The 12,632-nt window shown below is 42.0% G+C and overlaps 1 protein-coding gene across 14 annotated transcripts in view; it reads right to left on the bottom strand.

Moving 5' to 3' along the window:
- The window catches only part of STXBP5L (syntaxin binding protein 5L), a 441,073-nt gene that overhangs the window by 152,209 nt on the left and 276,232 nt on the right, over nucleotides 1-12,632 (bottom strand). For all 14 annotated transcript variants that reach the window (XM_073309811.1, XM_073309757.1, XM_073309702.1 and 11 more), the window contains 3 exons: nucleotides 9,260-9,343; nucleotides 1,420-1,543; nucleotides 747-825 (listed from right to left, as the gene is read on the bottom strand). In XM_073309811.1, the coding sequence (XP_073165912.1) occupies nucleotides 747-825; nucleotides 1,420-1,543; nucleotides 9,260-9,343 (287 nt within the window). The remainder of the gene's footprint in view (nucleotides 1-746; nucleotides 826-1,419; nucleotides 1,544-9,259; nucleotides 9,344-12,632) is intronic.

Genomic DNA, 12,632 nt, shown 5'->3' with positions numbered 1-12,632 from the left:
TTAAACATGTGCTTAAGTGATTTTCTGATTTAGGGCCTAAAATTGTAATGTGCATTTGCACATAGACTATTAATTGGGAAGATGACAAAGGAATATATTGAAAGTCAATTCAACATTTTGCTTTTGCTGTTGTATACTAAATAAAAGAAACTAAATAAGAAAATCAATATTATTTTCCTAAAAGATTTGAAATACTGTATATAGTAGGAAGGATCAACCTCTGGAAGATTAAATGTATATCAGAGATCTAAATATGCATAGAAAATGCTTAAAAAGCAGGGCAGTCCCATTTAATTTCATTTGCTATGTATTCTGTGATTCATTTGCTTATTATTTTAAGAGCTGCATTTTAAAAAACAAATACATAATTTTAATAATTTTTAAACAGCATAAATTAGAAACAGCAGTCCGTATCGTTCTGATACTTTACTGCAGACCATATCATTCTGAAGACACCTTTTGAAACTCGGTTTAAATGACTTCCTCAGCAGTGAAGGAAATCTATGGCCAAGGTAAGCAGACTGGACACAATCCAGTTTTCTTGGGTCCTTTCCAGTGATCTAACCATAAGACCATCATCCAGACCAAACAGCATCTGATCATGTAATTATAGTCTGTATCATTCATCTATATGTCCAACAGTGCCTTACAGAGAGAAGTATTCATAAGCAGCTCCATTTTACATAGAGAGTGTAGCCAAGCACATAGATATGGCTTAATCTTTTCCTAAGGAGACAAAAACATACCTGCTTTTACATGTCTTGTATTCTACTTTAAGAATTGGTTTACAAGACTCAGGTTTTTTCCCATCTCTTTGAATTTTTCCTGTGGAAAGAAAGAAGGTATAAATCTTACTAAAATTTATAATTGCCACCACACTGGACAAGTTCTATATATAGCACAATAATTGAACTTTAAAGTCATTGCGGATGGCAGAGTTCTAATACCTATTTTCCACTGCAGTTTGGATATTAATTTTTCTGAAATAATTAGATTCCTTTTGCTCTTTTACTCAACATATTTTCTTTCTTCACAGCAAATTACCAAGATAACAAACTTCATGAAAACAGAGCTCCTATTGTCTTTTTAAATTTTGTTTTAAAACACATATGAGCTTAAATGTTGTTTCCCACAAGCAAAAAAAATCAAAGATGGTCAGAGGCAGAGGGCATCAAACAAAGATCAGATACTTTGTGCTAAGACAGGCTTTTTTGAGGCCTCTGACGTTAAATGTAACATAGCTGCTAGTTGATTTTGAGAATATTCTGCAGATTAAAGAATATAGGAACCTATACAAGAAATGGCTACGAAGTAGGGACACAGGACCAGATAAAATGAACTAATCATAAATATCTGTAAATAAAACCATCTTTTTCATTCCTTCCCTGCAATATGTTTTTTTTAAAGCATCTTTCTTACCATGTGGGATTGTTATCTGAAATGGTCTGCTCGGACTTTTCAAGTTCCACAGAGTCAAGCTGCCATCAGAGTGACTGCACATGAACTGCTTCCCCTCATGATGCCAGTCAACAGAATGAATAGCCTAAAGAAATGGTAGTGAGAACAGACAGAAGTCATTACAGAATACATGGTTCACATTAACTAATACGGCTACATTTTAATGTATGATTTGAGGTTATCCTTATCCAACGGCATCTCAGCAATTGGGTGTCTCTTATTTGTCTGCAATCCACCACCATCAGCACTCCTTTAAAGTACTTTCACTCAGATTGCTCATCTGATCAGACAAAAGAAGCACCTTCAACTGTACACGCTAACTTAAATGTGTAGTAACTTATCTTAGTGTATATCATTCTCCACATGCACAGAGAATTGTATCTGAACAGAATTATTCAGTTTTACTAAAACACCAGATACACCTGCAAGCTCAGGGCACTTGCTACAAGGGGCAGATTCCCAGGAGTACATAGGGTTGTGAGACACCTCGTCCACCTGCCCTTAGCCTGCGGAAGTCTTGTTTGGGCCTCCTGTGGATGAGCTCCCTAAAATCATCAGCCTCTGGCAACACAAGCACTGTCTTCCATGCCTCTGCAGGCCTCACCCTGTCTGTACAGGTTAGCGATAAGCACACACCAATCTCTGGGTCCTCTGAGTGTCCTTCTGGAGTGCTCAGCCCCGATCCAATGAACACTCCAGAATTCTCAGATCCTCTGTTCTCAAAGGAATAATACATCCCAGCTTGCAAGATTCATCTTAGGATCCTCACTCACTTAACACGCACCATTTAGATACAGTGATGAGCTGCCAAAATCTTAACAACTGGTTCCCTCCTCACCCCATGAGGGGGTCGTGGCCCACCCCCGACCCCCGGGACTCCTGCCCCATCCAACCCCCCGTGTTCCTTGATGCCCTCCTTCCCGGGACCCCTGCCCCATCCACCCCCCTCCCCTGTCCCCTGACTGCCCCCAGAACCGGGCAGGAGGGTCTCGTGGGCCACTGTAGTGGGTGCCCACCCCGCCCTGCCCCTAAGAGCCAGAGGGATCTGCCGGGGGGTGAAGTGGGGAGTCCCGCCGGTACTTACCTGGGGGAGCTCCCAGGAAGCATCCAGCAGGTCCCTCTGGCTCCTAGGGGCGGGGTAGCGTAGCTAGGGGGGGAACAGGGGGAGCGGCCACTCCCCCACTGATCACATTAAAAGTGGTGCCTTAGGCACTGACTCCCTAGGTGCTCCGGGGCTGGAGCACCCATGGGGAGAATTTGGTGGGTGCAGAGCACCCACCGGCAGCTTCCCACCCCCCGCCTGGCCCCAGCTCACCTCCCCTCTGCCTCCGCCTCCTCCCCTGAACGCGTCGCCCCGCTCTGCTTCTTCGCCCCCCGCCCCCCACCCCGGCTTCCCGCGAATCAGCTGTTCGCGTGGGAAGCCTGGGAGGGCTGAGAAGCAAGCGGCGGTTTCGTGCTCAGGCCCAGGGAGGCGGAGGTGGAGCAGAGGTGAGCTGGGGCAGGGGGGCGCGAGGAGGGCTGCCCACGCCGCAGCAGGTAACCTGGGGGGGGGGGGTGCAGGGGAACCACTCCTCACCCCAGCTCACCTCCACCTCCCTGGGCCTGAGCACGAAGCCGCCGCTTGCTTCTCAGCCCTCCCAGGCTTCCCGTGCGAACAGCTGATTCATGGGAAACAGTGGGGAGGGAGGGCAGAGAAGCAGAGCGGGACGGCGCGTTCAGGGGCGGAGGCAGAGCGGAGGTGAGCTGGGGCCGGGCGGGTGTTGGGGAGCTGCCGGTGGGTGCTCTGCACCCACCAAATTCTCCCCGTGGGTTCTCCAGCCCCAGAGCACTCAGGGAGTCGGTGCCTAAGGCGCCACTTTTGGCCAGTTGTTAAATTTAGAAGCCCTTTTAGAATCGGTTCTAAAAGAGCTTCTAAATTTAACAAGTTTCAGAGTAACAGCCGTGTTAGTCTGTATTCGCAAAAAGAAAAGGAGTACTTGTGGCACCTTAGAGACTAACCAATTTATCTGAGCATAAGCTTCGTGAGCTACAGCTCACTTCATCGGATGCATACTGTGGAAAATACAAAAGATGTTTTTATACACACAAACCATGAAAAAATGGGTGTTTATCACTACAAAAGGTTTTCTCTCCCCCCACCCTACTCTCCTGCTGGTAATAGCTTATCTAAAGTGATCACTCTCCTTACAATGTGTATGATAATCAAGGTGGGCCATTTCCAGCACAAATCCAGGGTTTAACAAGAACGTCTGAGGAACAGTGCGGGGGGAGGGGGGAATAAACAAGGGGAAATAGGTTACTTTTTAAAATGAGTCAACAATTCCCAGTCTCTATTCAAGCCTAAGTTAACTGTATCCAATTTGCAAATTAATTCCAATTCAGCAGTCTCTCGTTGGAGTCTGTTTTCGAAGTTTTTTTTGTTGAAGGATAGTCACTTTGAGATCAGAAATCGAGTGACCAGAGAGATTGAAGTGTTCTCCGACTGGTCTTTGAATGTTATAATTCTTGACATCTGACTTGTGTCCATTTATTCTTTTACGTAGAGACTGTCCAGTTTGACCAATGTACATGGCAGAGGGGCATTGCTGGCACATGATGGCATATATCACATTGGTGGATGTGCAGGTGAACAAGCCTTTGATAGTGTAGCTGATGTTATTAGGCCCTGTGATGGTGTCCTCTGAATAGATATGTGGGCACAGTTGGCAACGGGCTTTGTTGCAAGGATAGGTTCCTGGGTTAGTGGTTCTGTTGTGTGGTATATAGTTGCTGGTGAGTATTCGCTTCAGGCTGGGGGGCTGTCTGTAGGCAAGGACTGGCCTGTCTCCCAAGATTTGTGAGAGTGTTGGGTCATCCTTCAGGATAGGTTGTAGATCCTTGATAATGCGTGGGAGGGGTTTTAGTTGGAGGCTGAAGGTGACGGCTAGTGGCGTTCTGTTATTTTGTGTGTATAAAAACATCTTCTGTATTTTCCACACTATGCATCCGATGAAGTGAGCTGTAGCTCATGAAAGCTTATGCTCAAATAAACTGGTAGTCTCTAAGGTGCCACAAGTACTCCTTTAAATTTAACAACCGGTTCCAGCGAACTGGTGTGAACCAGTTCCAGCTCACCACTGTTTAGATATACATATAGTGAAAGCAAGAATAAGATTACTATCAAAGAACAGAGCAGTAAGTGATAGTGAGTGAGAATATTGGAAACAAATGGTACATATAAAACAAAATCACAACACTCTTTCTAAAACTAAACTTAACTACCAAGGCATTCCTCTGTCTTCGACAAGTTCGCTTATCCCAAGTCCTTTTCCCAGAATTTTCAACCAGGTTGGCCGAGATCCCTTTTCATAAGATCAAACCTGCTGGCAGCTTGTCCTCAAAGACTAAAGGAATAACTGGGGATTCAGCTGCACCCCAGATACAGTTTCAAAAGTTCATCATCTTACTCCTAACCAGGATAACCCCTACTGGTTTTGTTTTTTCTCTGCAACCTCAGCAATATATTGATTAGTATTTTGCTCAGACTGTAAATGGGTGTCCATTCTGAACCACACAATACTTAATTTGCACATGACCAGCCAGAGTGAGATAAGCGTCTCTTTCCCTCCTTTCTCCCCCACCTGCCAGGAGCATGTGGATTACCTTATGGTGACCAGTCCTAACTCACAGAGCTAGAGAACATGATTTTTAGTATATATGCATAACTCTTCACATATTTTCTGAACATACATCTCACAAGAATGATGATGATCAGTGTGAAACAGGCTTTCATTAGAGACCTTACATGATGTTCTTTGGTGGACTGGTACGTACAGGGGACTCCTGTAACCCTTACTTACACTGTGCCCTCTGCCAGTAGGGATCAAGAGGTTCTTAGGTAACAAATTCAGATTGCGCATAGTGGGCTAGCACAGAGCTGGTGCTTTGATCTTCATTCCATTTGCTCTGCCTTCTCTGGTTTCACAGTGAGGAGAATAGGTGGAAGCCAGATCAGAGCTCCTGCTTTCCCTGTCTGCTTTAGACCTGGGGAGAGGTAGGTGTGTGTGTGTGTGTGGAGGAGGGGGGAGAGAGCTAATGCTGGATGAATGGACTAGAAGGTGGATAGAAAGCTGGCTAGATTGTCGGGCTCAACGGGTAGTGATTAATGGCTCCATGTCTAGTTGGCAGCCGGTATCAAGCAGAGTGCCCCAAGGGTCAGTCCTGGGGCCAGTTTTGTTCAATATCTTCATAAATGATTTGAAGGATCGTGTGGACTGCACCCTCAGCAAGTCTGCAGATGACACTAAACTGGGAGGAGCGGTAGATACGCTGGAGGGTAGGGATAGGATACAGAGAGACCAAGACAAATTAGAGGATTGAGCCAAAAGAAATCTGATGAGGTTCAACAAGGACAAGTGCAGAGTCCTGCACTTAGGACGGAAGAATCCCATGCACTGCTACAAACTAGGGACCAAATGGCTCGGCAGCAGTCTTGCAGAAAAGGACCTAGGGGTTACAGTGGACAAGAAGCTGGATATGAGTCAACAGTGTGCCCTTGTTGCCAAGAAGGCTAACGGCATTTTGGGCTGTATAAGTAGGGGCATTGCCAGCAGATCGAGGGACGTGATCATTCCCCTCTATTCGACATTGGTGAGGCCACATCTGGAGTACTGTGTCCAGTTTTGGGCCCCACACTACAAGAAAGATGTGGAAAAATTGGAAAGCATCCAGTGGAGGGCAACAAAAATGATTAGGGGACTGGAACACATGACTTGTGAGCAGAGGCTGAGGGAACTGGGACTGTTTAGTCTGCAGAAGAGTAAGTACATTGTAGTAAGTACATTTGCACCCCATTTCACATATTAATCATTTTGCCCTATGTTCAACAATTTAGCGATATACAAAATTTAATTTTCTATTTTGTTAAACTTAATTCTTAAAATTAAGTAAAATTCATTTTGTCTCAATGCGTTGGCTACAGAATAAAAAAAAATGTTAAAATATCTAATAACTGATGGATGACTAATTCAATGGAACGGAATGACATTTTCAGCTGTGACACTTCGTACAAGTTGAATACATAGTGTAAAGATGCGTTAAGGGAAAGCCAAATGTGTACTGGAAAGATTAAATAGGTAGACAATAGAAAGAGAAAATGAGTGCACATAAAGTAAGAAGCCAAGTATGTTGCTTGAATACTGAGATGATGACTCCACGAGGCAAGGGTGTGAAAATGAAATGACAACAAAAGGAATGACAACAAAAGGATGCAGTTTGGAAGGAAGATGTAATGAAAAGATGAAAGTTACTGTGTGAACCATTAGAAATAAAAGAATAAGGAAGAAAAATAAGAATCAGAACCACCATACAACTGAATATGATAATGTAAGAATATGCCATATCAATCCAAATATGGAGTGAAAAGAATTATGGCATAAAATTTTTGCTTAGAAAATAATTAAAAGCTAAAGAAGCCCAGAAACGTAGAAAATCCAAAAGGAGCAAGTGACGTCTATGAAAGGAGGAACCTGTAGAGATGACATTCTCTTGTCAAGCATCTTGTACAGGTCACTGCCAGAAACCAGTCTAGATGGACCACATGTCAATTTTATGACACAATTCCTACATTCCTAAGTTTGGCTTTATGGAGCTAAACTATGAAAGCATCGACAGAAAAATGATCCAACTATTTTCACCAATAGGAGTCTGGTTTTCTAACATACCTCATACCTGAAGGGTCTGTTCTTTTTCTGACAGTTTGGCAACACCTGGATGGCTTGTCATTCTGTAGCGAGGCACTCATCCTGCTCCGGCCCTGAAAGGTTTAAAAGCCAGCCCTTGGAGAGGGCTGGGGCTGAGAGCCAATAAGAAGAGCCTGGGAGGCAGCCAATCAGGGCCAGGCTGGGCCCTATAAAAGAGCTGCCGGGCCATAAGGTAAACAGTCTCTCTCTAGCTTTGAAGAGAGGTTCACTCCAGCCTTGGAGTGGGAAAGACCTAGCTGCCTGGGAGCATGAGGTACCTGAAGCAGAGCAGTGCTGGGGAAGGGCAGGTATAGCTGGGAAGCTCTGGCCTGGCAACTCCCCAGGCTGAGGCCTTGTTAAAGGCCCTAGGAGGTACTGGGGCCGCAGAGGTGCAGCCCAGGGATAGGCAGAGGCAGCTGGTCCAACCCCCTTGCCAATAATGAGTGGCCATTACAGACTGCAGTTTGCCCCAGAGAAAGGGGACTAGATGACGACTGGCAGTAGCCACTGAGGCCAGGTGAGCATAGGGGGATGGGGTTCCCCTGGGACGGAAGACCCAGAGAGCCGGGGTACTGCTGCGGGGCAGAACCCCAAGGTAAAGGGCATCGGGGTCCAGGAGGGACATGGGGGCCTGAGGCAGGCTAGACACCAACCAGCAGGGGGCGCTCTGAGGGCTGGAAAAGAGCTAATTCCCAAGGCAACCAGCAGGAGGCGACATGGTGGTGCTCGATCTGCTACATATGCCAATAGAGTCTCACCGAATTGAGCTGAATTGATACAGAGTGCTCATCTGCAAATGGAAATGTTGATTTGCACTCAATTCTTCTGCCCATCAGAAGGGCGTACAGATTCCTCGTCCATCTCTGCCTAACGATCCAGAAGACACTGAACTATTACCTATGTGCTAACAGGGAGATGGCTCACAAGCTGATCCAATACCACTGCCTTCAGGGAACAAGAATCTTAGATCTTGTGGGATTTCTGTCCACCTCACACTAAGGAATACAAGACCCAGGGATGAGACTCCTGCCCAGACCATTTTTAAAGTTGGGAACCCTCCCCCCAACTATTTAGGTATTCTTCATACATTTAAAAAAAAATAGGGAGGAGGGGTGAAAAAACAGTTCCTGCATGAATATCCTCCCAGAAATCTCCTTTTATCTCTTTCTGTTACCCATGAGCTATATTTGTATTTCTCTGAGTTGGGTTATCCAGTCTGTTTGTGTTTTGCTGAATGCCATGTACATATGAAACATTCTCCAAATAATCATTCGTATTTTTAAAAAGAATTCTGTGGAACACAAGAACTGAATCTTCATCTGATTTTCCAACTTAGTTACAAATTGAAAGAGATACGTAAGAATATTACATACTAAAACCAACTGCTACTCAGCCTCTGGGTCTTTGTGTAATATATAAAACCTATTTAATAACTTGCCTTTGATATTAACTTATGAAGTAGAACTATCCAGTAATGATAACAATGCAGTGTACTTCCTAAATACAGTTGTAACTAGAGCTGAAACTTTTCTTAGGCAAAAATGTAGATGTGACAAAACCAAAAAATTCTCATCAGTTACACTAAATTGTTCATGTTTTAAAAAAAGCAAAAGAAATTCCAAAAAAGTCAAAATGAAATGTTTGAATTTTTCAGTTTGAGATTCTTTTGTTTAGAAATTTCCTTCCATTGTATTTTTAAAAAATTTTGATCCAAAACTATTTTTTAAATTTTTTCGGAATTTCCAGTGAAACAAAAAAATCAGTTATTCATACAGCTCTTGTTGTACACATGCATGCTCGGTGTGGTGCTCTGTCCCCCTCTAGTGGTAAGTAGACCACACAGAGGATGATGAGTCTGCTCCAGCACTGGCTAGAGAGCTGGGTCTTTTAGCTCAAGCAGTAACAGCACATGCATTCAGACTTGGAGATCCTAGGTTTTGACACCTACTGCTAAGGTGGCATGGCTTTAAGTACTATAGTATATTGCATTTCCAAAACTAACAATGCCTTTCAGATATATCTTCTGCTTCTTAAAAGACTACTGAATTGTCCTTTACTCTGAATGAGTGGGAACTACTTACCTCATCATAATAAACTCTTAAGTCTGCTCTTTTTGATCGCAAGTCCCAGAGTACTACTGTCCCATTTTCATAGCCTATTAATAGCTGGGAAGAAAAAGAAACATGATTATCTTCTCAACTCTAAAATACATTTTAAAATATTTATGCAGTCTATAATTTTGTATTTTTTTCTAAAATTAAGTTTCTAGCCCTCTTTCACCTACAGATAGAGAATAATTTCAGTTTTGGTGGAAACAATTATTCCCCGGACAGAAAATTCTTCTTTTAGTGAGAGAACAAACTTGAGCATGGACAGTAAGAAACAGTTAAAATTATGTTTATTAGACTAATTTGACAGAGATGTGGTGTACAAAGTGACATTTCTGAACACGATGGTCACATTTTAATGGTCAATACACACCACAGTAGGAAAACCAGAGTGATATGTTGGTTTTTGATGACCTTTGTAAGGTTCTCTGAGGACTCTGATCATCCTTAGGAAGTTCACCTGGATGTTGATGAGCTTGACAAAGTTTGCCTGGCCACTAGTTCAGGTACATTCAGTCCTACTTCTTGTTCAGCCAATTGCTCAGACAAACAAATTTGTTTACATTTACGGGAGATGCTGCTGCCCGCTTCTTATTTCTTATTTATTTCTTATTTATCTCACCAGAAAGTGAGAACAGGCATTCACATGGCACTTTTGTAGCCAGCATTGCAAGGTATTTAGGTGCCAGATATGCTAAGCATTAATATGCTCCTTCATCACCATTCCAGAGGACATGCGTCTCTGGACCTATGTCAAGAGACATATGAATCTTTAGCGCATCTTTGTCTTTAGGAGATAATGCTGCCCGCTTCTTGTTTACAAACTTGTTTGTCTGAGCAATTGGCTGAACAAGAAGTAGGACTGAATGGACTTGAAGGCTCTAAAGTTTTACACTGTTTTATTTTTGAATACAGTTTTTTTGTACATAATTCTACATTTGTAAGTTCGACTTTCATGATAAAGATTGCACTACAGTACTTGTATTAGGTGAATTGAAAAATACTATTTCTTTTGTTTTTTACAGTGCAAATATTTGATATAAATAAAATTGATATATTTGATATAAAAATAAATATAAAGTGAGCACTGTACACTTTGTATTCTGTGTTGTAATTGAAATCAATATATTTGAAAATGTAGAAAACATCCACAAATATTTAAATAAATGGTGCTCTTTTATCAACAGTGCAATTAATCATGATTAATTTTTTTCCTTTCCTTCCTTGAAAGCCCTACTTAGGACATAACCTATAAAGTGATGAGGGTACCTCTGCACCACATACAATTTACTCTATTATTCCATGTGGCAGCCAATAACCTAAGTGTCACAATATAATATGGTAGCATGTCTACATAGAAATCCTCCTATGTCCAGTTCAAGAAATTATAGCAACAACAAGAAAAGAGAAAAAGATTAGTTTGATGGCATATTTATGAATGCAATTTTGAAACCAATGTTCTGTGATGCACTTCATCCATGAAGAAGAGAAGGTGGAGAGGCTGGCATCTTTACACAGCAGAGTTACAGTACTTTGGGTACCCTGTGAACTTCCATACTTTGAAATGTTTGTATGTTTTGGAATGTTATTTGTCATTTTTAATGTTTATTTATTTGTTTTACAAGATAATATTTGTTTAAGTTACTTGTAACATGACTCTGAATTTCCTAGTTTTCTAATAATTATCATAGATTGTAAGGCCAGAAGGGATCATTATGATCATCTAGTCCAGGGGTTCCCAAACTTGGTTCACGGCTTGTTCGGGGTAAGCCCCTGGCGGGCCGCGAGACACTTTGTTTACCTGAGCGTCCGCAGGTCCGGCCGCTCGCAGTTCCCAGTGGCCGTGGTCCGCCCTTTCCCCCGCCCCTTCCAGTGCTGAACCACAAAACTTCTGAATTGATTATAGGACTTTACCAGTGCTTAATTTGTAATGAAAGAGGTGCCGGGGCACAATTTTTTTACATTCATAACTGATGCAGCAAGCCCAGAGGTGCCAGGGCTATGAATTGCCAAGCCTAGAGGTGCAAGGGGTCAGCCATGGCAAGCCCTGGCACAGATTAAGCACTGGACTTTACCCTGTGGTTATGAAGCTTCTTTTTCTTGCATGAAGGAAGGTTTTCAAAAGCCTTTTGAAAGTCTAAAATAAATGAATCAATCAATCATCACATCATTTGGATAATTTTTTCAAATAATTCTGTCTGGTTAGATAATTTATTCCTACAGAAATCATGACACCAGTATCACATTATACTCATTATACTCATTTAGTGTAGGAGATCCTACATTTTAATTATTTTCACCACTATTTTTCCCAGTACTAAGGAAAGGGTCATCCCGGTTTATAATTCCCAGAATAATAATATATTTCATTTTTTTAAATGCTGGGTGTACATCTGACTATCTTCCAGTCCTCTAGTACAGCATTTATTTAGATTTTTCCATCACCTATTTTAGACTCTAGGCACTTCACATTATTAAAAATACAAAGTTCAATATAAAATCTAAAAAATACCATATGCTTTGCTTAATTAATGGACTATCCCATAGTAACAGCGTCAACTGGCCATCCATATCCCAACAACCCAACACCCAAATCAGAAATGCACACTTAGACCCCACAAGACCATCAATCCACCTTTATCCCAAATGCATGCAACATGGGTTTTTAGGAGTAAATAACATATTTTTGTCAATAGTTCATCTACTTCATTACTTCTTTCAGTATAATCACATTAATATAATTTAAACCCATTTAAGCCTGGGTCTAAATTACACATTATTACAGGCCTTATTACTTTTTATTTAAATGATCTCAGTTTAGTTTTTTAACTAAACTTCGACTTTCAGTGGGAGTTGGGCACCTCGCTGCCATCTATGTCTTTTAAAAATCTCCCTGTAAAATCCAATCTCTTTTGAAGTTGGTTATGTGCTTTGCCTATGAGAACAAATATAGTGTGTTCATTCTGGTTACGTTCAGTTTCTCCTTTCTCCAAGCTCTGCAACCCCTTCTAGTCCTCTCCACTTTCCACACCATGCCACATATGAAATTGCTATGAAATAGCATAAAAGCAACTTTATTTAAGGAAACTATTGATTTTTTGGTAAGTCAAATGGAGAAGACAAAGTCACAGTCTATTATTCTTTTTGAATTATGGCATAACTTTGGTACAAATGTCTACATTGTATAATACTCACTTATAGAATCACAGGGATTTATCAACACACTGTAAGTACCAACTCCTGCATGCACAGGTAGGGCTGAGTTTTCTGCTAAATCCCTCAGAACACATGCAATTACACAATAACATGCAAGACAACAACTTAATACCACCATAAAGATACATCA

Source organism: Lepidochelys kempii, chromosome 1 (assembly GCF_965140265.1).
Source record: "Lepidochelys kempii isolate rLepKem1 chromosome 1, rLepKem1.hap2, whole genome shotgun sequence".
NCBI lineage: Eukaryota > Metazoa > Chordata > Testudines > Cheloniidae > Lepidochelys > Lepidochelys kempii.
Note: the sequence above shows the minus strand (reverse complement) of the source record. Positions and strands in the feature narration are given on the sequence as shown.